Here is a 25039-nt window from a genome sequence, read left to right on the forward strand (position 1 = left end):
GCGCAGGCGCTGCAGCGGGCGCCGAGCCAGCATGGAGGCGGGCGGCCGCGCGCAGGCGCCGGGACGCTGAGGGGAGCGGCTCCCCCCCGGCCGGTCCCCGCCTCGGCGGAGGGAGGGGAACCGCGGGGCGCTGGGGTGTGCGGTCCCGGTGCCCCTCAGGTGCCCCCCGCAGCGGGATCCGGGTGCCCCCGGGGTGGTTGGTGGCTGCCTGGGTGTGCCGGGGAGGAACCGGGCTGTGCCTCCCTCCTCCGCCCCGCAGCGAGGGCTGAAGGGGATGCGAAATGCTTTCGTGTGGTGCTTGTGAATCTGACTTTCAAATTAATTTGGGGACAGAGCAACTGCTATGGTGTGGTAGGGAGTAAACTTAAACTGTGGAAGGTGGCGGACGCTCTCGCTTCTCGTCAGCCAGGATCCTGGACATGCACAAGTGTGTGGCAGAAAGGAGGTTTTTCACAGCTTTCTTCAGGTTAGTGACCCCCCGTGCTAATTTCATCTTTCTTCATCTTTCTGCCAACCCACAGTACCCCTGAGCGCCACAGAGGAGCGGGAGAAGGAGGCTTTTTCCCCTTGGTTGGGATTACACTGAGGCCCTCTGACCCCCCTGGTTCCTGGTCAAAATTCAGTCAATGAACACTCTTAAAGCTGCTGAGCGCAAGAGAATAAACGAGCAACACTTCATACCTTTGGGTAAAAGCCATAATGTCATCATCTGTGAAATGGTGGCAATAACGTTTGTCTGCTTAACACTGAGCACCTGAGAGCACGAAGGGTTTTGGAAAAGTGAAACACCTCATTAATCGCTTACACGTGTGGGCTTTGGAGACACCTTGTATATTCCTAAATGTGTTACTCAGGTTTTTCTTGTATTCTTCGTACAAAACCTCCGTGCTTCGTGCTGTTTGTGTGTACAGGGAAGGTTTGGCGGATGCCCAAGGGCAGCCAACTCGCCCCGTGGCATGGGGCCCTTAAGGTTTGATGTTGGAAAGCTGGTCTTGGGAGAAAATAGGCTGCACAAACATGAGGGGCACAGGGATGCTGGCTTGGTGACGCCGCTGCCTGTTGTCAATGTAAATATTTTTGTTTAATTCTTCCTTTGTTTCAACAATAAAAGGGCAGAAATCAACTTGTACTCAAAATAAGAATTTCACTTAGAAGCCCAGAATTGGCTGAGGCAATTCATTGTGTTGTGGTTTTGTTTGCTCGTGTGCCAAAAGGTCCCCTCGCTTATCCAGATGGTTTTCCTACACTCCCATGCAAAGACAGTCTATTCATCACTGTTGCTTGAAGGACATGACTGAGAACACCCTATCTGGTACTTTTACTAGCTTTATTTTCGGTGAGGAAGGACATTAGGGAATCTTGTGGCTCTTACAACAGCACCCAGCCTCTTTATTAGGTGTTTTGTGTAATATGGCTCCCATATTTTATGCCAGTAAGATTACTTCTTGTATGTGAACGAATGAATTAAAAACAAGCACAGGAGGTAGATCTTCCACATCTCATCATTTTATCTGGAGGTTTAGTGTGAAGCCTAATTTATTTTTGTTTTTTACAGCAGCCACAGTTGCTATGTCCCTTTTCTAGAAAAACAATTAATTCTGCTTTTTACTTTATCACTCCTGCCATATCATCTTTCTTGTGGTCTCAAACAATACAGCAGCACATTTCAACTGTTCAATGCACATACTTTAACTACTGATAGAACTGATATGAGGAAATGGTTTTGATCAAAAAAAAACAACCCTATTTCGTTAGTCTCAAACAAAATGAAGTAAGACTTCTGATGAGATCCTTCCTTTGCCAGCTAGGTGCTGTAGATATTACTGGTGGTGAAGAGTTAAAAATGAAGTTTAAAAAGTGATGTAAGAAAAAAAAAAAAGCATTGGCAAGTATGGTCAGAGGAAGAAAGAACGTCTAATTCCAAGGGAATACAATTATTTTTCTTTCCCAGTCTTGCACAACAGCCAGCCAGCCACCTGACAATTGCCTGCTTTTGGCATTAGTCAGCTCTTGTATTAGCTTTTAACGTTTGTTGATAATTTTCTCTCATTTGTGCCTGTGTATATAAATCTGGTTATTTATATGAAAAAATGTGTTACCAGTAAATATTGTTAAGTCTCTGAAGAGCTACATTGTGTTAGCCTTCTGATATTTATATGTCCACATATAACTAATCAGTTTCAGAGGAATGCAAACAGTAGAGGTCTGTTCAGCCTCCTTCTGAAGGTCACTGGACAAAATAAAAACCATCCAAGGTCATATGAAGCACTTTCAAGCTGTTTTACACCATCGATTATCCCAGTTCTTTATACACTTTTTTTTTTATGAGGGTCTGAATTGATGGCACCTGTAGGCAAGAGACTTGTTTGTGGTGGAGTTAGTTGTAATGCTGCCTGCTGTGCATGCATATAACTCATATTAAGCATTCTTTCACCCTAAATTTGCATTACTTTTTTAATCGCTGCTATAATAAGCATCCACATTAGAAGAACGCTAGAAAAGAAATTAGGAAATGTATTTGCAGTCTTAGTGTGATCCCCTTTATAATAACGTCTTTAATTCCTGTAGCATGACCAATGCAATTCCTTTCCACTGTTTTGGAGTATATTCAGCACCCAGTATGGAATTATATGGACTTCTGTAATGGTAAAGCTGGTCCCCACAGTATTCCTATCTCTCTCTCTCTCTATATATATATATATATATATATATTTAGAATCATATTTTGTCCCAATAATTTCTTAGTATCTGAGAACTATCCAAGTCGGGATATTCTATGATTCTATTCCTATATTTATCATGTGTCAAGGCTCCTAAATGCTGAGGTCTCTTCCCTTCGCTCTGCATCTCCTACTGAGTCTTAAGTGACTTTGACGCTCACTTAGTGAGACTATGATGGAGCCTCAGTGCTTGTCCTAGCAGCAGGAGCAGTGAAGTTGCAAGTAAAAAAAAGCAAAATAGTCTCTGTAATCTTGCACTGGGGAAAAATGATCAAATTAACCCTCCAGACTGGCTCTTAAAAACTAAAATAAATCCCTTTTATGACAAGTAATAATTTACTTCTCATAAACCTTTCAGCACCAGCCAGAACTCAGACGCTATAGAAGCATATGCACATCTTGGTTTAATTACACATGCCTTCGAATTCACTGCAAGGAATTGAGCACCAGGATAATGCAAGAGCACGCTAACTGCTCTGGTGGTTGATAGTAGAAAATACAATCTCTTGTTTAAGGGAAGTGGGATTTATTACCATGAGTAGAGCTTTTGCGTGTTGCAGGAGGTGACACACTAGCAAGCCCTTTCAAACTGGGTACGTTCCAAAGCAGCCCTGAGTAAAAGCCAGGTTTGGGCCTTATACAAAGAAAATGAAGCCCTGCCCTTGGCTTGCTGAATTGCGGAGTTCGCTGTTGTAGGATGCTTTTGACACAAAACGTGCTGAGGAATAGATTCAGCAGTGGCTTTGGAGTTCAGCGGTTGGTTTGGTTTCCAGTTATTTGTTAGTTCTAGGTGGAAGGAAGGATCGTCTTTTGTTCCCCATTTCTCACACTGTCCTTCCAGTCACCTACGGCTAACCGTTGTTGGGACTGGTTGTTAGGGTTTCAGTACCTTCGGTCTGACCCACTTCAGGCTTTATGAATTAATCCAGTCAGAGTCCACAGCATCTTAGCACTACAGGTAGTAGGTTTTTTTGCTTTGTCCTACACCTCTGCTGTTCATATTAAGAAGCTGTAGACCAATATCAGATAATTTAAAGGCCACACTGATAAGTATGAAAACATTAAAACAGAGGGAGTTGAACATCGTATCTGGGATCAAGTAGGCAGGGTTGTGTGCCATTTTCCTGTGTTTCCTGCCAGTTAACTTCTTTAGTTTACTGCAAAGCCCCTCCACCTAGCATCATGGAGCCTAGAGTTGAGGGCAAACAAAACTGTTTGATGATCTTACACAAAGTGTTGTAAACCTCAGGTCTTTATATTTTCTACATCCCCCCTCTGTGCCAGTCTCGCCTCTAAAGGCAGCCTGCTTTGTCCCTGTGATCGCATTAAATGCTCTTTTCTGTACCTACTCAAATTTTACTATGCTTTTCGTGCTTGCACTTCTGATCTCCACATCTCACACAAATTTGGACTCACCTCTACTTTACATGGCAGAAAAAGGTCATTTTTTTCTCTAATACATAGTAAAAATGCATATACATTATTTGTGCATAAAGTACAGAACACCTCTGAGTTTTCATTTTAGTAGAGAGTGTAATGGTAACAAAAGAAAGAGTGATCCAGGGCTTGGCTACCAGGATGCAGAGATCCTTTAAAACAATGCACAAGAGAAACCAGCTTCTCCTGCTTCTGTTTGTTTTTATTCTTAAGAAAGTACTAAACCTAAGAAACTAATGCTTTGTCTCTCTAATGAGCCGGTTTGCTTGTGGCAGTAAGCAAGATTCATTGTATTTCTTGTTGGCTTTCGGAGTGAGTAGAATGAGTCCTGAGTATTTCAATAAATGTTACAGAACTGTCTGTCACTAGTACCAAGACAGCAGGAAAAAAAGTCAGCCTTTGGAATAAATATATATAAATACTGGTTTCAGCTGAAATATGTTACTTTGCCACTACCTTTAGTCAATCAAACATTTTGGATAATTCTTGGGAAGTTACTTTGCTGCATTCATTGATCTCAAAGTAGGAGGAACATCTGTATCAGTTTTCAGATTTTCATTGACATAATTTGGTTTGTGAATACTGATAACATTGATTCTGTTGGTAACAATTACGATTTTTCAGGCAGCACAAAGCATCAATTCTAACATATCCGATTTTGTAAAACATTTGTCCAAGGCATTACCTTGATGTAAACATAAATGTCTCTGAACATCAGTCATGTCATACTTAAGACATAAAATCCCAGATGTGTGGATCTAGATAAAAGTACTGTCTGTGACATCAGGCGTGTGGGACAACCATGTTGTTTAAAGCACTCCGAACAACACCACTTAGCAGTTGTAAAATTTATGGTTTCCATATCAGAGAAGCTGTAAGCAACTGCACTCCGATGTGTAAAGAGCAAATATGCAAATAAGAACTTAGCTAGTCATTGGGTTCTCTTGAATACGAAGTGAAAACTGTACCCACTTTGGCTGGACTTTTGTTTCTGTCCTCGGCGCTGAAAACATCGCATGAAGAAGTCTCCAGTGAAGTTGGTATGAAGAAAGCTTGTGGAAATGGACCTTGGTGCATGCCCCACGATAACCAGACAGACACAAGGCAGCCCTAGCCCTGCTGGATTAGCTCTGCAGAGGTTCCAATACCCGGGCATTGTTACAGAGTAAAGATAAAAGATTTGCAGATTGTTTTGTTCTAACAGAAGACAGCAAATTAGCTGGCCTGTATTTTGTTCAAAAACTGAATCTGAAGTATCAATTTCTGTCTACGTTTGTCAGCAGACCCTGTTCAAACAGAAGTTTTGTTGGGATTAAGGGGTGTGTCCCTGCAAAAGACCTCTGAAATTCATTTTGTCCTTGAGCCTTTGCTTGCAACCTGTGATTGTATTTATTTACGTATTTGTCCTTTCCCTCCGTCTTCTCACATTGCTACCTTACGCAGTTCAGGTTACCAGCATTTCCATGATGCAGTCCAGAGGTGCCACTACCTGTCCTTTGGCATACATCAGACAAATTTCTGTCTATCGCTATTGCTGGAGCTCCTATTTTCTTATCTTCTGGTTTCACTTTTGTCCATTGAGTGTTATTAACCATTTCTCTGCTGTACGGACACCTTTGCATTTTCCCATTCATCATCTATCTTCCCCAGCTTCTTGCCAAATAACTATTGCCATTCCCCAAGCTTCAGCTGCCAGGTTTATCCCAAATGTACAGTCTATCCCCTCGCCTCCTCTGATGTGGCAGGTCGAGCCTCCTTTCACAACAAGCCTGTGGCTCTTCCCTTGTCTTTCAACACCCAGTCCCTTGCAGTTAGGAGTCACGACGTCTGTGCGCTTTGGCCTCGCTTTATGGTGAGTTCAAGAAGAAAGCCATTAACACATTTCACTGTTTCCAGTGTTTATGTCTCTGCCCCTCCCATTTCGTGCTCACAGATCCACTCCGTGCCTAGATGTGCAGTGCATGAGGATGGCATGGCACTATGCTGTACAGTGCGTGGATTGTTTTACCAATCCTTCCAGCTCAGCACAGCGTGTTGACTAATTCTAAGCATTAAAATTGCAGTATTAAGTATAAATTACAGCAGTAATAAATGAGACTTTGTCCACCAAATCCCCAACATTTTATTTTTTATTCTGAAAACCTTTTTATGAGCTCTACTACATCTGTTAGCACTTATTTTAATTAAACGTATAGCACAGCATGCAGTTCAGTTAACCAGTACTCCAAAGCTCCATTCAGTTTTCAGAGAAAATTAGTAAGCAGTTCCAATTGCATTTTTCTGTCATTCTTCACATGCTGTGCTTGAGCATACATTATAAAAATGTTGATAGAGGATTATATGTCTCGGGGGAGGATAATGGGAATGTGAAAGTTCTTTCTTCTAGGCCGTTTTTCCAAATTAGTTTAGGTTCTTGAGTTTTATAAAAGTACTTGATGTTTGGCTGCCGTGTGGATGTCTTCATTAAAGGAATGGGTGCTCCCAGCTTCCAAGCCAGAGGATTATAGAGGTACCTCACCATGCTTAGATCCCTCATTGGGAATCTCAGCAAAAAACTGATCGCTTTATAGGGCTGAAAAATGCTTGCTGCCTTCAACTGTGAGTTAGGTCCTGTCTGTATCAGAAACTAATTGGATGGGTGTTGCTTGTACGTTGCCTCTCCTGCATCTTTTTGTGATTTTTCATCCCCAAGGCTATCAGCCCTACAGAGCTGTACTAGAAGAAGATGGAAAGAAGAATCTGGTTTTAGAGAATGAAGCAGCACAGTCCTTTCTTACAGCTGGTTTGATGTGTCTCTCCATTGACATCTAGTGTCCACACTGAAGGCTCTTTAGATTCCTCACAGCTATGTTGGCAATATTTATCACTAAAGTTTTAAAGAATTTTCCATGTGTAGTTATCAAGACTTCTTATTATTAATACCAGGTCAACCAGTTGGTGAGACCGATGTGGAAAAAGCAGGAATCCTCCTACACTTAACATTTTGTGTTATGCAGTGGCATCCACAGATTTGTGTGTTGAGTTTCTCCAGAAACCTTTTCAGTGCTTTGTGCTAGCCTTCAGTGCTCGCCTTTTTTGTGTTTTCCTGGGAATATCTGCAAAATACTTTTAGCCTCTGTTATCTTTCCTCAGAGCATACAAGAAGCTGTGAACCAGTATTCAATATAGATTTGATGAAATCTTTCTGTAATCAGGTATTACTCTAATTTTCTTTAATTAAGCAAGAGTCTCTTTCAATGATAGAAGCCTCTGTTAAGCCCTGTCTTCATTACACTCCCATTATATCCCTAAAAGCTATTTAATGAAAAACTCTTTTTATCTACTTTTACAATGATAGTGAGTTATTTTCATATTTATCCAGAATATGGTGTAAATATGAAGTTGCTACAAAAGGATTTGCTGTTCTGCTTTTGCAAAATCTTGAGCAGCGGCAGTGAGCAATTAATCACATTGTTACTGTACGCTTTGCCCCACAGGCACCTCCACCTTCACAGCACTTCCTCCTGCTCCTGCAGTCAGCAGCAGGCGCTTACGTTGGGGTGGTGCATGCAGGATTTACCCTAGAATCATACTGCCAGGTCCTAGACCAATGTGGAAAAGCATTTCCCTACTCTGAAAGTTCTGTATACGTTCGTATTTTGAGCATTTCCATTGCCAGGATCCATTTTCAAAGACAGTCGTTACAAATAAATTATTTTATGAAGGCTTAAAAAGGTTTGTTGCCCTAATATTTGATACTTCATCTCTTCAGTCATGAGAAGAAAATGCAAGCAATTAAGGTCTTGCTATCAAAATGTGGGATGTGCAGGTATAGATATCAACTGCAGAATTTTTAGCAAACGTCTGTGTTGGATCATTGACTTTTATTTTCAGTGCTCCAGGGGTTTAAAACTTGCAAGAGTCTTGGGTTTGCTCTGCCATTCTGTATTAAGACCAGAATGAGCTGGGGGCTAGGATTTCCTGTATAGAAAGCCTCCCAGCCTTTCAACCAGCAAATTTTGGTGATGACTTTGTCTTCAGTGACAGTCTGAAGCGCAGCAGGTGACACCCATTAGCACTCTGCTCCCAACAGCGACTAGACAATTAGGACTAGTGCAGCAGCCTTCTTCGAGCCAGCTGGTGTTGGGAAGAAATCTTGGCAAGGAAGGTGATCAGGGCAATTTAGTTGGCCAGAAAACAACCAGCCCGTTTTTCCAGTGTTTCAGCCCCAGGAGAGGAGCAGGACAGGTCCCAGGTGTGCCCTGGGCACGGCTCCTGGCCAGGACTGGCTCTGGGACTCCACGGGCTTTGTGGACTCCGTCATTTCCTGGCTGTTCTTGTGATCCATCCCTTTGGCCAGCCTTGCCTCAGTGTATTATAAGCTCTAGGAGAGCTTTTTCTCTCTTTGGTGATAACCTGCTGCAATGGGGCCTTGTCCTGGAAACTACTAATGTACAACTAATGAGGCCATGCCTTGGAGCAATAGGAAACTTCTGCTGAAAAAGAGCTAGAACAGCCTTCAACCTTTTCTGTGAAGGTCAGAGGAGGGTGATAGGATATTTCCCCCGCTTTCTGGAAAAGTAGCTGTCATCAGTTTCTATGGACTGCCAAATATTTACCCTCTTACTCCTCTCGGTGTTACATTATTTTAAAATACTGTTACATTATCCCAGCCATCAGAGAATCTGTATTGAAATTACCTGCTGAATCAAGAGGTCCAGGGTAAGACTGACAGCATCATTTAAATGTACCCTGCTGAGAATATTCATAATTTACCTATAAAGCCAAACGTGTGATCGTGAGCAATAAAGGAACGTGACGGAAGTCATTTCATTCAGAGCTGTGAATTGCGTGGGTACTGGCAAAGCCTTTGCCTTGCAGCTGCTTTATAGTGGGAATTACAAACACAAGTTTGTGTCTGCCTCTGTTGTCATCCTTTGGCCACCCTGACTTTTTAACCCTGGCAGGACTCGGTGCTTCCAGAAGCCCAGATCCTGGTGCCGTGGATGGGAGCAGCGGCTGCAGCCGAGAGCATCGCGTTGCTGCAGCAACACGTCGGCCTCCCTGGGGACTGCGTTGCCTCGGCGACACCGGGCGGGCTGATGCTGCCGGAGCAGATCGCCTCAAGCAGCTGCCCCAGAAAGCAGGGCAGCCCTGGCCTTGCGGGGAGAATGGCACAGGCAGAGGTGGACGGCCTCTGGGTTTGGAGACAGAGCCTGGCACGCGTGATCCCTCGCAGGTGGCCAGACGAGGCTGCTGCCGAACGGAGCTTGCCATTTAGTGTGCTAGGGTAGGACCGCGGGAAGGACAATGTCAGCAGGAGGGATTAGCTGAAGGGAGCAAGCGCTGAGGCCGTCGTTCTTGGTTTATATAACCAGGACCTGCAAACATATTGTGACATCAGAAATAGCTGGGGAGCAATGTCGTGTGTCGCACTATGCGTCTACAACTGGAGGTAATTGAGTGCGTTCATCTTAGAATAGTCCAGCGTTGTATCACGGTGCATAAACCGTGTCTTGTAGGCAGAGGATTAAATATCGATTTACATACGCAAATACCCGTGTTAATACTGTTAGACATACAGCCTCCCACCTGGGTGACTGCAGGCAGTCCAGCAACCAGACCCAACTGGTAGGAAAATGCTGACAGGTCTTCAAGAGCCCTGAGACCCTTTATCACAATGGCGATCGTGGAGATTGGCACCAAAATTCCTTCTGGGGACTTCACTGGAGCCACCTGAAACTGCTCATCAGAGGAAGGGATTCAAAGTCTGATGTGTAGACATCAGTTAGCCACAGCACATGAAGAGCAATTTGAAAAGCAGAAAGACGGTAAAGGACAGAAGAATTTATACAAAAAGTCAGGTAATTTGCTGATCATTGGTCTGTTCTTGTGGGAATATTTTCTCCCTTCACACTGTTGAATTGAGAAGCCTCTTGCCCACTGTAATTAGATCTTGAATAAATAGCATTTTTTGAACACAAGCCTCTGTTTCCTGTTTTTGTGTTAGCTCTATTTTTTTTAAGCTTTGCACTGATTCTCACAGAAGAGCATAGCTTGCTTTTAGGGATCTAGTGCTCCTTTTAGCCTCTGGGAACATCACCATATGCTGCAGTGTTATGCCTCTACCACATTAACATACCTGTCTTAAAGTAAACATTTTCTCTGTACTTGTAACTGTGACCTTACTCCTTGACGTAGGCTTGTATTTCTGATATTTAGCCTTTCTCTCCGAGCCCTTTGTGCATTTTCGTCAATACATTAGCTGTCTTTATTCTCACAACGAAAGCTATGCTTGTGTTTATAAAGGATTCCTGAACTGTGAGAAATGTTTCTCAGTGTGTGCGGTTTTGCATCATTTACCCTTGAAAGGGTGCAGCTTTCCCTGACCTCTTGCTTTTTCTTGTTCTCTTGTTTTTTCTCAATGACTCTGGTAACTGCATCAGTAGCCTTGGGATTCATGTTTTCCTTTCACATCCAGGAAAGATCCAGCCTTCGCTTACCCTCTCCAGCTGAATCACATATCCGGTCCGTCCTTCTGTGAGCTTTCCATGGCTCAGCCACACCAGATTTGTTCTGGTTCACAACCAACTCCACCACAAAGCTCACTTTCCTGTCTCATCCTTTCACCCACCACTTCCCTTTGCTATGAATTTCTCAGTCTCCCCTCCCTGTGTCAAAATCACTTCATATCTTCCCTATCAGGATCCTTTATGACATTTCTTCAGTCGATCATTCACAGAATCCATCAGGGGTTGTCCTGCAGCATTGTCCACTGTCCCATCCCCAACAGACGTGGCAGTGGTTTCTGGATCTCCTCGTCACAGCTGAGCAGTGCTCTCTAGAAACATGTGGGGAGGCTGGTGCGCAGAGCCCAGCGTGCCTCCTTGATCCTGGGCTCCCACCCGACTGAGCTGTTCATCTGCGTCGTGCCCCATTCTTAAACTCGGAAAGCCTTGGGGAAGAGACTCGTCTTTTGTTCTCTTCAGCACGCTGAGAAAGTGAAAAATGACAGCTCCCTGAGCTGCCCTGCTAGTAACGCATCCCAAATGTGCACGGTTATGGTTCTAATGTCGCCTCAAAGCGGCTTGGTCCCCACACTGGTGCTCCTCCACGTTGTCTGCAGCTAGCAAGGGGGTTCCCTTGCAAATGCACAGCAGTAGCAGCAGTTCCTCGGTGTTCAGTTTGCAGTCAGAAAGAAACTGGAGGCAACATACAGAAAGAAAAAACAACTGTTACCTATCTTTCTTAACACCCTTGTAAAGGTGACCGTTTTTATGAGTCATAGCTAACACAAACCAGTTGGAAAAGATACAGCCTAGACCTACACCATGGCTTAGAGAAACCTGAAAGAGCATTTAGTATTCACGGTACGTGTGCGTTATTAAAATAAGCCCTGTCGGTCTTAACTCCGTCAAGTCCTTTTTCAGATTTCGTAGAGTTAATTTCTCTTGTCACCCGGAGCAATCCTTAACGTGCAGAACATTGACTTGTCAATGAGACGGGAAGAGTGGTGGCAAGGTTTGGCTCTTGCTGTGTGCGTGCAGGAGGATCTCAGCGCAGGGGATGTGCATTGCGGTTGTTCCTTTGTTCGCATTTAATGGGACGAGAAACAAGAACGTAATTATGCCCTGTCTCACTCGATCTCCTCCCTGCCTCTACGTATTTGAACTCTGAAATAAAGGCAAGTGGCAACGCAGCTTTTTCTGGCAGTTGAGTGCATCCCCAAGGCAGATCAGAAGTGATGCTGCCCGGATCATTGCATGTTGTGCAGTTTCCATCTGATAAGAGCTTCCCGCTGAGCCATCTCTCATGGCAGGGAACATGGCCATTACGAACAGTATTTCAAGTACCTAAAAATGATCAAAGTTAGAGGCACGGTGTTTCCTGTTTGTTTTCCTTGTATGTTTGACAACCCCGTCAGAAAGTGCTAGCTTCGCTTTTTCCCCTGAACAGCTGGCTGATTTCTGCTTATCTGACAACACCCTTTTGTGTGCTACTAGATTTGAGGATGCAACACCAAAATGGGGCTTGGCTCAGAGAACAGCCATTTCAGTTTAGCTATTTTAGCTATTTATTTTCAGTTCAGCTTCATACAGCAAAGTAAATTCACTTTTACTCTAAACCTATCAACCCCTTTTAAAGCACAGCACGGGGTTACAAAAGATTTGCTGCCTAAGGTTTCTGCAAATTGAAAACACTTTATTAAAAAGGGTGTTTGAAGCGTGCAATTTTGGTTGGCTTCAAACTGAAATGAAAACAGCAAAGACAAGAAAGAAATTGAAAATGCAGAAGAGGATCAGCCAACCTATATGACACCCGGGAAGAGTGCTCAAGCTGACGCCTTTGGGAGGCAATTCAGGACTAACAGTGAAGGAAGGGAAGGTATCACTGATGTGTACTAGACCTGAACAAGGAGCGACCTACTGAGCCCGAGCTGCAAGGCGGTGCTAGAGAGGCACGGAAAAACAAATGAATGAGAAAACACTTGATTGACGAAATTGCCCGAAATAAGGAAGGAGGAAAACCACTGTAATATGTAAACACTTTAACTGCAACGTTGTTTAATCTGAGCCCTGCTAGGAACTGGCAGTGTAGGGCATTATTGCTACTTCCTAGGCTACGTAACAGACACAAAGATGGACTGTGAAATTTTCCACTTAATGACAGGGATATTATATTATAAAAAAAAAGATAAGAGTTTATCTCAAAAGCAATGAGCTATTTTCTCAAGACCTTGCCACCTAACTTTAAAAGAAATACTGTGGAAGTTGAGCAGGTCTCAAAAGGAGAGACAGCTGTAGCAGAAAGAATGCTGATTTAAAGCTTCTTTCCATTTCCAGATTATTTTATTTTTTTTTTACCTAGTGAGAGAATCTAAACAAGGGGAAAACGTATTCCAGTTGATTGGGATCAAAATCCGAGTCTCAGACATGCAAAAGTATAGTCTGGATAGAGAAGCCAATAATTAACTATGAAAAAAACCATGGCGAATGTGAAACCCACTTGGCGTGGAAAGTGGAGGGGAAAAAAGGACAAAAGGTTGGAAAATGTTCTTGCAGGAGCAAAAGTGCAGCCAAAATAGAGAATTTGAGTATATGAGGAACAACCTGAAAGGTTACATGGGAGGATTCTTGGGAGTGAGCAAGAATCGTTGCCCAGTGACAATGTTGGTGCCTAGAAAGAAAGCTGTAGGTAGCTTGGTCGAGTTGGAAAGAGCATGTTGCCACTGCAGTTGTATTCTATTTGTTAAAAAAAAAAAAAAAAAGAAAAAAAAAAAGGAGCTAAGCACCAACCCAGAGCCACCAGCTGGGAGCCTCCCACAGCCCCAGGGACACGGCAGCCCCTTCTGCACAGGGACTGGCACCACCGAACTGCAGAAGTAACACATTTGAAGCTTTCCGAAAAACAAAATAATTACTAATTTCCTTTAAACTGAGATATTTGAATATCAACTAAACAACGAAGGCAAAAATGACAAAACTAAAACCAATACACTTCTGTTATTTTATTTCAAGAGAGTGATGGATCGTGTGCTAGATGTGACAGGCCTGTTTCAGCAGCTATTTTCTTCAGCTGGAGCAAAGGGGAAGTGGTGCAGTCTTCATTAAACATACATCTCTTCAGACTGAAGTTTAATATAAAATAAGAAGCGATGGGTTTTTGTATTAAAGGGCACAGTTGCTTACTGAGTTATTCGTATCACAGTACTCAGCTTCTGCTCACAGTCAAAAGCAAATAGTTTAAAATGTATTTTAAAATACTCCAGTACTTTGGGAAAGGTCGAATTCTTGCTGGGATTTTCAACTGTCTATATTTTTACGGGAAAAGACCCAATAAATAAGGTAAAATAGATAAAGCAGCAAACACTCACTCTATCAGCAGTTTGGACTCTCAGACTGCTGAGGACTGTCCTCAGGGAAACGAGGTTACATTTTACTTATACTCTTATCACATATATAGAATAACAGATTTCTCATTAATCTCTAAGTTCCTATTGAAATAGATTAGGCGAGAGTTACTAGAACAAGAGGAAAAACGTGACCAAACCTTGGAAGCAGTACTCGGTAGCCAGAAGAACACTTTTGAAAATGAATGCTCTGGTGCTGGACCAAGTCAGAGAGACTGAAGAAGACCGCTCAGTGCTTTCAGTAAAGAAAGGAAACCTCATTGTATATGTATGCTTACAACAAGAAGTCAAACAATACTTCAGGGCAAAAAAGGTGTTGGGGAAAAAACAGTCATCAAGAATAATTAAAACAAGAGCGGTAGGTGGTGATGTGCTGTGGTTTACAGATGTAAAACCCAGTAAGACAACAAGGGATTGTGGCTGCCTAGCTGAATTCTACTGAATATTCAAAACCCTTTGAGAGGTACTTGTATTTGCAGCCCGAGGTGTTTGTTTCTGTCCACACTATAACCATAGCTAGAATCTATTAACCGGGTTTAAACAAACTGGGATCAAGCTGAATTTAGCAGGGCTCGGCAGATGCCAGGTAATACCTGATGCCCGTGAAGCACTCGCAGTCCTCCCCGCTGCCAGGTCACAGAGCGATTTCTCTGATCATTTGACTCAGAAAAGGCTGCGAGGGACTGGAACAGAGCTTCCTGTGCAAAGTCCTCTCCCAGGTGAGCCTTCCTGCTCCGTCCCTTCAGTGATTCAGTGATACCAACGAAGCTCAGACGAAGCTGTCTTGGGGCCTGGGAAGCCACTAGATGATGGCTCTTCAGCCATCGTTTCTGTGAATTTTTTTCATTTATTGCCTATGACAACGTGAAAGCAGCTATGTACCTAATGGAACTGGATTTCCTGTTTTTATCACCACGATCATCTAGGTGGGGTTTGTACCGCGGTTTGCCCTCACGTTTCCTTAAAACAAACATCACAGGAAACCAGTGATTTTGAGAAGATCCTCCTCTTCGAAGCAAATTTTGGCAAATTTCAAAAGTTACATGGTTGCCAAGGCGCTACCGTTAGAAAATACTTGTGAGCAAACATTTAGCAGATTTCAAGTTTCCTAGCAGTCAGATTTCAGAGAATCTAGAGCAGCCATATGACTAATATGCTAAAGAGCTCCTTTAACAACCAACAGAAAAACTAAACAGAAAAATCAAGATGAGCGTTTTCCATGGATATCTCACTTCAGTATCTTATAATTATTCTGAACAAAGCTTCAGCAGGTGAGCTGAAGTGTGACTAAAAGGAATACGAAATAAGAAAAAGACTCTCTAAGTGCAGTGCACTGGGAATTGTAAATATTACCAGTACTACCAACAGAGTCAGAGTGAAAAACAATGGGTTGGGCATTCTTTTCCTCAGAAAAATAGTAGTTGTTTATTGATGGTGTAAATGTTGCTAGGTTACGTGGATTAAGTTAAAAACAAAAAAATATCCTTTATGAATCTGTACACCACCTTCAGCAAAGCATACTGTCAATTTAGGAAAAGTATTTTTTCCAGATAATTCAAATTTATCTGAAATGATGGGCCAGACAGAGGGTTTTAATTATAGAGGAACCTATAGAAGGCAGAATGTTGGCCAACTACTCAATAAGGAACCTTCTTAAGCATATTTAAAAATCAATACCAATTTTAATTTATCAACTCTGCAGTGCCCAGGGGAAAATATTAGAGAATAAAATAGAAAATATCAATATGACTTTAAAGAAACTGTGACCTGGAATACACTTTCTGTCAAAAGAAAAAAAAAATGGTGTGTAGAACAAGCTGCAACTTGCTGTTGTTGGATATTGTAGAGGCCAAAACCAGAGAGGTGCCCAAAAGGTGGTTATAATGAAAATTGAGTCCAGAGTTCTGAAACGCAAAGGCACAGATGCAATCGAGCTCAGCACATCCCTCAGCTGTGGATGTGGCTTGGCAGAACTGGAGGTGCGGGCTGGCGAAGTGCTGCAGTGCTTTGTGCCTCCTGCTCCTCTTCCAACTGGAGGCAGAGCTTGGGGCTAAGAGATCTTTGGTCTGATTAAGTAAGGCAGTTCCTAGTGACACAGTGTGCTTTTATATTTTCCAGAAAGAGCAACCTTAGCCGTAATAAATTCTAGCTCACTAGGAAACAAAACTAAAAAGACAAATTTTCCTTTTGTTTGCAGATTTCCCAACAGAGGAGTGTCCTCAGACCGTACCGTTGGAAAATGTGGATAGACATTATCCTGGAAGAACAGACTTCGATCTGCAAAAGAGGCACACAGAAACCTCACTTTCCCCAAATGATTCAACATGTCCTGAAGATACTGGATCAGTCCATGAGAGGGTTCTGGCCCCTGCCTGTTTTGCTTACGCCTGAGCCGCTGTTTCAGGGAGCGGTGGAGGAGCCAGGCTTCGTGACCTGATTCCCATCAGGACTGTTCCCTGCACACGTCTCTATGCACTCCTGCTTCTGAAGCCTAAGACAAAACCTTGTGAGTGCTGCACAGGTCAGTCCCTGGGACGAGGCAGTCTCCCATGCCAACAAACACCTCCGGCATTTACACACATTCCTGTGCTGCCAAGCTGACGGCTGCTTGCTCACATGGCGGGGCTGCACCAGCAATGCACAACTGTTGAACCGCAGGAGAGCTGGCAACAACCCCCTCCTCTGCCCCATGGACACTGGTGCTGCCTCGGACATGGAGGAGGAAACTTCTGTCCCTGACCTCCCCAGGAACAGCTCACCTAGGGTCCCAGTTTGTCATGCCTCACCGACCAGGCTATTAGTGTCAGGCTTTAGCAATTAATTGCTGCTGCAAAAGGTGGAAAATACAAAGCCGCCCCCCCATTTGTGTCCTTAACTGCACGGGCCAAGTACAGATAGAAAATTGAATGTGTTCATTTTGTTATCGTTGCTGAGAGAAACGCCAGGAGTGACTGTGCTTTTGGAACAAACAGTGCTTGTGACACGGGAGCGGTTCATTCCTTCAGCTGGACCCACAGGTAGGAAAATGGTGGGAAAAAAGCAATTTTTCATCATCACACAACTTAACTAGTCCATAGTACAAAGTATCACTCCTCTCAAAAGAGACGAACATTTCACATCAGTGCTGTCACACCGTGCCTCACCTGTGATGCCTCCTGAAGAAGCAGAACCACCTCCGGGCTCAGATGAAACCGAACCTTGCAGTCCCAACGTAGCTTTTGCTGAATGGAAACGGGGTGGACCTGGGAAAAAGAGGCTGGGAAAGCTCAGCTTTCTGCACCTGTACTCACGAAGTGGGTAAGGACAGAGACTGCTGCTGCTGGGAAGGCTGCACAGTAGTTTCTGTACACACCTTCCCCACCTCAGCAGCAGCAGCAGCCTTCCTATTTCCCTGTGGTGTTGGCACTAGCAAAGCAGGAAGAGACCCAGGTCTCCGTGTTCCCTCCTCTCCTACCTTCTGCCTGGGGCAGCTTCAGGCTCCTTTCCAAGAGAAGCCTCTGCTGTTGGATCCAGAGTTCAACCATGTTGCAAAAGCCCGTGGTGTCTTGAAACTATGCACACCCACGGCTGCTGGGAAGTGAGCGAAGGCGCTCTGAGAACAGCCAGTTCCCTTCCTCAGAGAGATCTCCCATCAGTTGCCAGTTCCTGAACTTTGGCTCCAGCCAGGAGGCAGTCAGCAAATCAGATAATAGCCTGGCAGTGATTGATACAGAGTCAAGGGTGAGTGGGAAGGGGGGGAGTGAGCGGGGAGGATTGTGTTTCAGAGGGAAGTGTTTTTTTAGGATTTGTCTATGCAGGCAGTTGGGAGCTTTTCTCAGTTGCATTGGCTTAACCTGGGCAGAAGGACTCGCTGTAGCTTTACACCTTTTCAGCATTTCAGCTGGTTCTGCTGAAATCTATATAGGGATTAAAGATAAGAAGGGACAGAAAATTGGTTTCCCTGCCTTTACAGAGAAAAAGTACTCAAGGCGAAATGGAAGTTTAATATATTTTGACTGTATAAATGGAGAGAGGAAGAGCAGGCACCTGCCACTGATAAATAACTATTAGGAAACAGTATTAGAAAATACTACCAAAAAGAAATGGTGCTACTAGGATCTGCTTTCAGCACTGGGGTGTTCATAACCAGGCAGCTCAAAATTTACTTAGGTATCAGCAGCTTGTGTGCAGCTTCTCTCAAACACAGCACAGCAGCCCTGCTAGAGAAGCCTGCGCTCAGGGCTCTGATAAGGAAGGGAAGTCAGCTCATTGCACAGCTAAACAGTGCAGCCCTCCAGTCAGCCATACCTAGCGTTAGCAACAGCATCATGTACCTCAGCAAATTTACATTCGCACTGTTATCTACAAAGGGAAGTAAAGCTTATCTGTAGTCTATTGCTGTAACTTTGATACTGATCTTTATAGCCGTGTTTCCAGTAAGCCTAGAGAGAACCTGTGAGTTACAAACTGCTTAAACTAAACAGAATGTAGAGATCTTAGTAAAATTCCTATCCATCCTCTAATTAAGGTTTGTATTTTTACCAGGTTTGAGATACAGTTGCAGAACTATTCTAACACTGAGCTGATAGGAAATGTCTGCAGTTGTGCACAAATGGCGCTGCATTAGAAATGCTCTTCCATTTCAAGCACGCAGCATCACGCAGTGTACTCTGCCCTGCAGCCCATTCCCTCGCCTCCACTGGGTGCTTTCTCAAGGCAGTGTCTGCTGCACAGAAAGAGGGGACAGTCATTTGGCAAATTTTGTATGGCAGAATCTGAGACACGAGCAGCTTTTTAAACATTTCCAGGCACCTTACCCAAAACTTTTCTCCTCCCACCACTGTTGTTGGAAAGCAGCCGCTCATTCCTGATCTCCATTTTCTGTATTTTACTTATCTAAAAGCACCAAATGGAATCGAGCATGTTAAACAGGCAGAATTTTATTATGCAAAATGCAAAGCTCTCCGAAAACTTCAGCTTGGGAAGAATATGATTAGGATAATTGAAATTGGAAAAGGGATCTGAAGTGCTAAAAAAAAATGAAAAAGAAAATCTATTAGAGGGGAGAAAGGAGGTAGATGGCTTACAGTGACTAGTAAGAACTGAAGTATCTTTCAGAGCAAGTCCTGCTGCAGGCTACAGGCAGGTGAGCCTGAGCTGGTGGTGGCACAGCCAAGGTTCAAGCACTTGGAGCGCCAAACGAGGGGACAGCACACACACCGAGAAGGCTCCTCAGTGCCCGGCTCATAGCAGGTCTCCCATTCCCCCTCGGCACAGGTTATCCTTAAGCCAGGAGGCTGACAGCTTTCCTCGCCAGGGTAGAGAGGGAGAAGAGGCTCCTCCCTTCCAGCTGCCTGTCTGTCCTGCTGGCCATAAAACTTCTGCAGCCTGACACAAAGCTACAGCTGCCACCAAAGGAAGCAGCAGCCCGTGGGCACCAGCTGGTGTGCTTGCTTCCGACCTTGACTTCAGATCTGCTGGTTTGTCCATCTTGCTGACAGCCCCAGACAGCCATCTGCTGGGCAATCGCATCGATAAAAAAAACTATCTAAAACAGCACTTACAACCAGGACGGTTGTTTCAGTTCTTCCTAGCTTCCTATGAGATCAGGAGCTGCCCACGATGCGTTAGTTGACAGGACAGCTGGAACAGGCAGGTGTTTGGAATTTTGAGAGTGTGTGCACATCTGTCCCTCCCAACAAGTGTCACAATTTCTGGAACGTATAACTTAAGAGAGGAAAAAGAAAAAAACAAAACAAAACAAAACAAAACAAAACAAGCTTCATGACACTTTTTAAAGCTGGCAGAAATCACTTCTAGGCATTGCAGCCAGAAAGATGACCAGAGCAGGCAGGGAACCAAAGCAGCACACGGAGAGCATTGGGTGGTTAGCAAGCACAGACCTGTTCCTCTTGAAACAAGTTTGGATTTAGCCTCAGCAAACCTAGATTTGTGTTTAAAACTATTTTGGAGATGAATGGCTTTTAATTACTGCTCCTCTGAACCAGTGTTAACTTGGTGTTCACGCTTTAAGTGTTTCATTCATCCATAGCTGCAGTGATTTGAGAGGCAGGAGCAGCAGCAGGTTCCTAGGCAATGGGGAAGGTCTGCAGCTGGCGATAAGACAGGGAGAACGCAGAGCCAACTCCAAGCAACTGGGCTTGTCCCACCCCAGGGGCTCTCTCAGTGGTTTGACACCTCCCACCCCCCTCCCAAAGGTAAATCACAAAGGTGGACTCTGGGGAAGGCAGGTTCCCTTCTGGTCCTTCCTAAGAACTGGGAAGGAAAATGGAATTCAGAGCTTCTGAAGCAGCATTGGATGGAATGTACTGAGGAAAGATCCCGTCTGTGGAAAGCCAAGGTGAGGACTGTTTCGTTATGGCACAGCCCAACATGCCCACAGAGGATCAAGGACAACCTCTCAGTTGCCTTTTCTGTGGGGTGTCAGTACAGATCTTTTCTGTTCCCCTGCATTTGTGTCCAGTCCTTTTCCTGAAAAACATGAAATTCTTTCCACAGACGTGTTATTTAGTGTCTGGCTTTATAGCTTAAGAGCTTCAGCTGCCACACAGCACCTAACAGGACTTGTAAGATGAATGTTAGGTGCAGGACATTCATTTCCAGGCCTCATGTTAAAGAGCCCAGAAATTCAAAAGCTAAGATGCAAGGCGTTAGAGATTAAACACAGCACGGCACAACTTATTTCCCATTCACCTCTCAGAATTAAGAATAGGAAAACTTTTGCAAAGCCAACCATGCAAAAATAAACCAAAGCACACATTGTAGCCGAACAGCAGCTAGCTTTATTGAGTTCTGACAACATTGCATCAAAACCAGGAGAAATTAAAAGTGCTTTTTGCTTGTTAGGATTAGTCATTTCTCAAATTAAAATGTGATTGTGCTCAACAGTATTACAATAAAACTGAGGAACAGGAGTTAGAATAAAGTTAGACAAGATGGCAGAGCCAGTGTCACTTTCACGTACCCTCCTCGTGTCAGAGTTCTTAGTTTGAGTTCTTAGAAGTCCCGTTAAAATTTCTGAACTGCAACATTTGATCAAATACATCAAGAGCTTTTATGAATTGTGCTGTTCTTGTGAAACCACATTTGGGATATGTTCAATGGGACAGAAAGTGACAAAGGGATTTCAGAGAAAAGTTCAGGTAAACATTTCCCCACTGGCGACCTTAGTGAAGTTTACTGCAAATGTTTGAGCATAATTCATTTTTCCCCTTAGTTCCACAGAAAAGGTAAGCGTGCAATATCCTGTAAGGTATCTGTAATGCCTCTCAACCCACCCAAACCTAACTCTAACCTCACCTGCTTAGTTCTGTGTTTGCTGCATCACACGCATGTAGGATTTGCTGTCAACATGCAAACAGACAACTGAAAAAACTGCAAGAGATAAGAACGCTACTTGACATTGATTGTAAATACTACAGTATGTGCAGCTGCTAACTTATGCCCTGAAAGTTAAGTACACGCTGCCTAATAAGTAAGTCTTTCAGCATTCATTTCTATGTTTCTTCAGTAAACAAAGAATTAATATTTAGGAAAACTCTTCTTCCATGAGGAAGTACTTAAGGTAGTGTGTGTAGCGTGTCTGTTAGCAGCATTACTGCTGTGGTACATTGGCTCAGAAGACAGGTGTATCACCTTTAACTCCTCATCAACTCTATTTCAGAGTTACAGCTTACATTTCTGAACGGCACATAGCACCACCTAAAGAATATGAGGAAGGCAAAAAGGTATTAGGCAAGCAATCATTCCTGAAACTTCAAGTGATCATTCATTTATTCCTTTGAGGCAGACTCGTACTCTCTTCCCTCTCCTCTCTGATTTTCAAAGACTTTGCAGTCTTCATAGACCTGGTGCAATCCAGTTAAGAAACTTCATAGCAACTTCAAAACCAAGGAAACATGCCTGGAAAAGAGAGAACGTACAGAACAAATCAGGATTCTAAAAAACCTATTCCAAACAAGCCTTCTGAGTGTAGCACTATAAACACCTGACATGGCTGATACGGGAGGAGGAAAAGAGCAAAAAAAGTCTTGTACCAGAGGCAAGAATTCTGCTGTATCTTTTCATACAAATGCAGAACTTCTAATCCATTAAGTTTGTCATTTATTGAAGGAGAAGCCAGTCCAAACTTATGCACACATTTCTGTATTCTACCGGTGGATGTATAATCAGACATGAAATACCGTCAGAGTAAGTCAAAGGGCTTTCATGCACAGCTTAGAACTTGTTGGTTTGGTTGGTAGTTCCCCCTAGATTAAGGTACACTTCAGAATGCAGACACCAACAGCCCAAAGTACCTACAGCAAGGAGAATCTCACTGAGGTGGTACAACACTAAGCAGCCAGTCATCTCCCTGGCAGACTACAAATATGCACCGGATGGCCAGGTCCCCAAAACCCATCTGGAACTGCAAATTACTTACCGCATTAGCAGGAAATGCCCTGATCATGACAGCTGTGAAGCCTTTATAGAGAGATGCAATTCCCTCCTCTCTGATAAGTTCTCTCAGTACGTCTCTAAAGCCGTTTGGGTATTTTCCTGGAGGAGCTGCAAGAGATGAAATACATTAGCTAAGCTGTATGGCAGTCACAAATACTGAAGGCATATTTAACAGCCCAGGATTTTCAACAGGTTTGTATTGCTACAACACCTAAGTGTCACCAGAATCCAAGCGCTGCTGAAGCCATGTTGTGAAAGTATCAGCTTGGGAAAATGACTTATTTCAGTCAAAAGCAAAGAAATAATACAGCTGGCTTACAAAAGGCTCAGTAAACAGAAGCTAAGTGCTCACCATCACCACAAAGAATGTACATAATTAAGACATCTGGAGGGTGGGGGAAGAAAAAGGAAACTAACTTTTGTCAGGATTGGATGCCTGAGCTGTTACTCTCACAGCTGATGACAACGCTCCCAAGAGATAGGAAAGCCATCAATAATAACTGATGCAGCTAGATAATAAGAAGCAGAAAGTGATCCTATGATGTGCCCCAGCCAAGAAGAGCAACAAAATTCAAGTGAAATGCACAGGCTATTTTAATGCTGATGTCACAAAGATTTGCTGAGGTGTTTTGAAAATGTATTCTATTCAAAGAACAGGTTCTTCCTTCTCCTGACACCTCAGGAAAGCACTGCCTCTGCCAGCCCTCTGAACCGGTATTCTGCAAAACAACCCAACTAAATGGAACCACCATGAAACCATGGCATCTTCAAAGCAGCATTGTAGATTGGCTCAGTGGAACGAGGAGTAAAGTTGTAATGTCTTTCACACACAGCCCTCCGTACAATAGCCAACTACAACAGCCACTACTCACAGAAAAAAGAAATTTCCTGCACTAAATCATGATCACAAAAGACGTCCAGCGGAGAGCTGAATCCACAGGCAGAGACTACAGGAGAGCCTTAGTAAAAATAAGCACTGAATAGCACTCCCAAAGAAACCAATGAAGAACTCAAACTCCACTGAAGCTCAAAGCCTGGGGCCATCCTCACTATAACTAGGCCACAGATGCTTAGAGCAGATCTGTTAGTCCAAAAGCAATACTCTCAGCAAGGCACACCCAGTTACTGTAACATTGCAGGCAGCACAGGCTAGAATTTACACAGCTGTGTCTGAAGTGAAGCAACAAAGCCCTTCAAAGACTTAGATTTGTAATAAAACAGTCAAGACACCTGGTTCTATTATTATGATTTCCATGCTTAGATTTCAGAACAGGTATCTAAAATGGGGATCACTATATCAGAAGGGAGGCAGAGAAAGAAGGAGAGCCTGATTTGCCAAAAATTTGCACGGAAACCAACTAAAAAGCTACGAACACACTCAGGTTTTTCATGTATTTGTCTCAAGCAGTGCTCAAGTGTCCAGCCTATTCCCAGGGCGCTGCACCGAGCGTGGCCATGACAAGCTGGCGTGCTACGCACCGGTCTGGAAGCGGGACTTCAGCACGTCTGGCGGAATGGCAACTGCCCAGTTGAAGATCCCAGCCAAGCCCCCAGCAAAGAGGATCCTCGGCGCACTGAGGTCACTCACACTGTGGCAGGGATGGGGCGAGAGGAAAAATAAATAAATAAATAAACAAAGAAACAAATAAATAAATAGTAAAAACTCATCTGTTTTGACTAAAGTGACAACCAAAGACAGCCAGAAGGCAGCACAATGCTGCAGATACAGACAAGAGTCCTCTGGGCAAAAATTTGCCAACTCCACCCTAAAGGTTCAAATCCTTTAATTTAGCAACACAAGCACAAAATGCAGGGGAAAGACTGAGATGGGACACAAAACAAACAAACCATCTTTTTGCACACACAGAGGGGTGAAAGAGCAAAGAGCTACTCCAAATATTCGTTACTTGGCTAATAAGATCCAAGGTCAGAGTCTGAGCAAAACACAGAATATTGTTCTGTCAGTTAACCCCAGACCAAAACAACACAACTCAAAATGAGTGACCAATTTTGGGGGGTTATTTTAATGATACCGCTCTAAATCCCTTCTTAACTGGGGAAATTAAACAGCAGTGTCTGGCTAGTCCAGGAAACGCTGACTATGGGATTTCACTAACCTCTTTCCCTCAGGGGTCAGAATGTTCTTCAGCCATTCGTACGTCATGAAGTACATTCCACTGGCTGGAACATCTAGTGGGTAAACAACAAAATCTTTGAGTAGTGGGAAACAAAACCAAGCCTAGAGACATAGGAGTCCCATGCCAACTCAGCAACACCTCTAAATACATCCAGATTCCTTTTCTGAGCATTCCCTGCAAACAAAAAAAGCTGTTGCTCTGGAAATGGAGGAACCTGAACTTTCCCAGGGACAGCAGGTGCTGAAGGGAAGAACTAGAAAAATACCTTGAACGCTTTGGTTGGCAGTCCTTCAAATCAGATTGTAACCCGGCCATTAAGCTGAGACAGCTCTAAGCTTTCTTCATTTCTCTATAGCAAACTAGAGCAGTTCAGGAATTTTACAAGGTCGGCACACTATTTGTTCTAATGAAGCTGG

The 25039-nt window shown here is 43.7% G+C and overlaps 1 protein-coding gene and 1 long non-coding RNA gene across 2 annotated transcripts in view; one reads left to right on the plus strand and one right to left on the minus strand.

The window, feature by feature from the left end:
• LOC136791612 (uncharacterized) lies at window positions 1-24033 on the plus strand. Its single transcript, XR_010833938.1, has 3 exons — window positions 1-466; window positions 16244-17766; window positions 23894-24033. It is a non-coding gene; the product is annotated as an uncharacterized lncRNA (long non-coding RNA).
• SLC25A20 (solute carrier family 25 member 20) overlaps window positions 21802-25039 on the minus strand; it is a 10320-nt gene continuing 7082 nt past the window's right edge. Inside the window, exons 6-9 of the mRNA XM_048072322.2 lie at window positions 24603-24675; window positions 23965-24074; window positions 22469-22593; window positions 21802-21948 (exon numbers count right to left, since the gene is read on the minus strand). Of these exons, the coding sequence (XP_047928279.1) occupies window positions 21886-21948; window positions 22469-22593; window positions 23965-24074; window positions 24603-24675 (371 nt within the window). The 3' untranslated portion in view covers window positions 21802-21885. The remainder of the gene's footprint in view (window positions 21949-22468; window positions 22594-23964; window positions 24075-24602; window positions 24676-25039) is intronic.

This window comes from Anser cygnoides, chromosome 10 (assembly GCF_040182565.1).
Source record: "Anser cygnoides isolate HZ-2024a breed goose chromosome 10, Taihu_goose_T2T_genome, whole genome shotgun sequence".
Classification (NCBI taxonomy): Eukaryota; Metazoa; Chordata; class Aves; order Anseriformes; family Anatidae; genus Anser; species Anser cygnoides.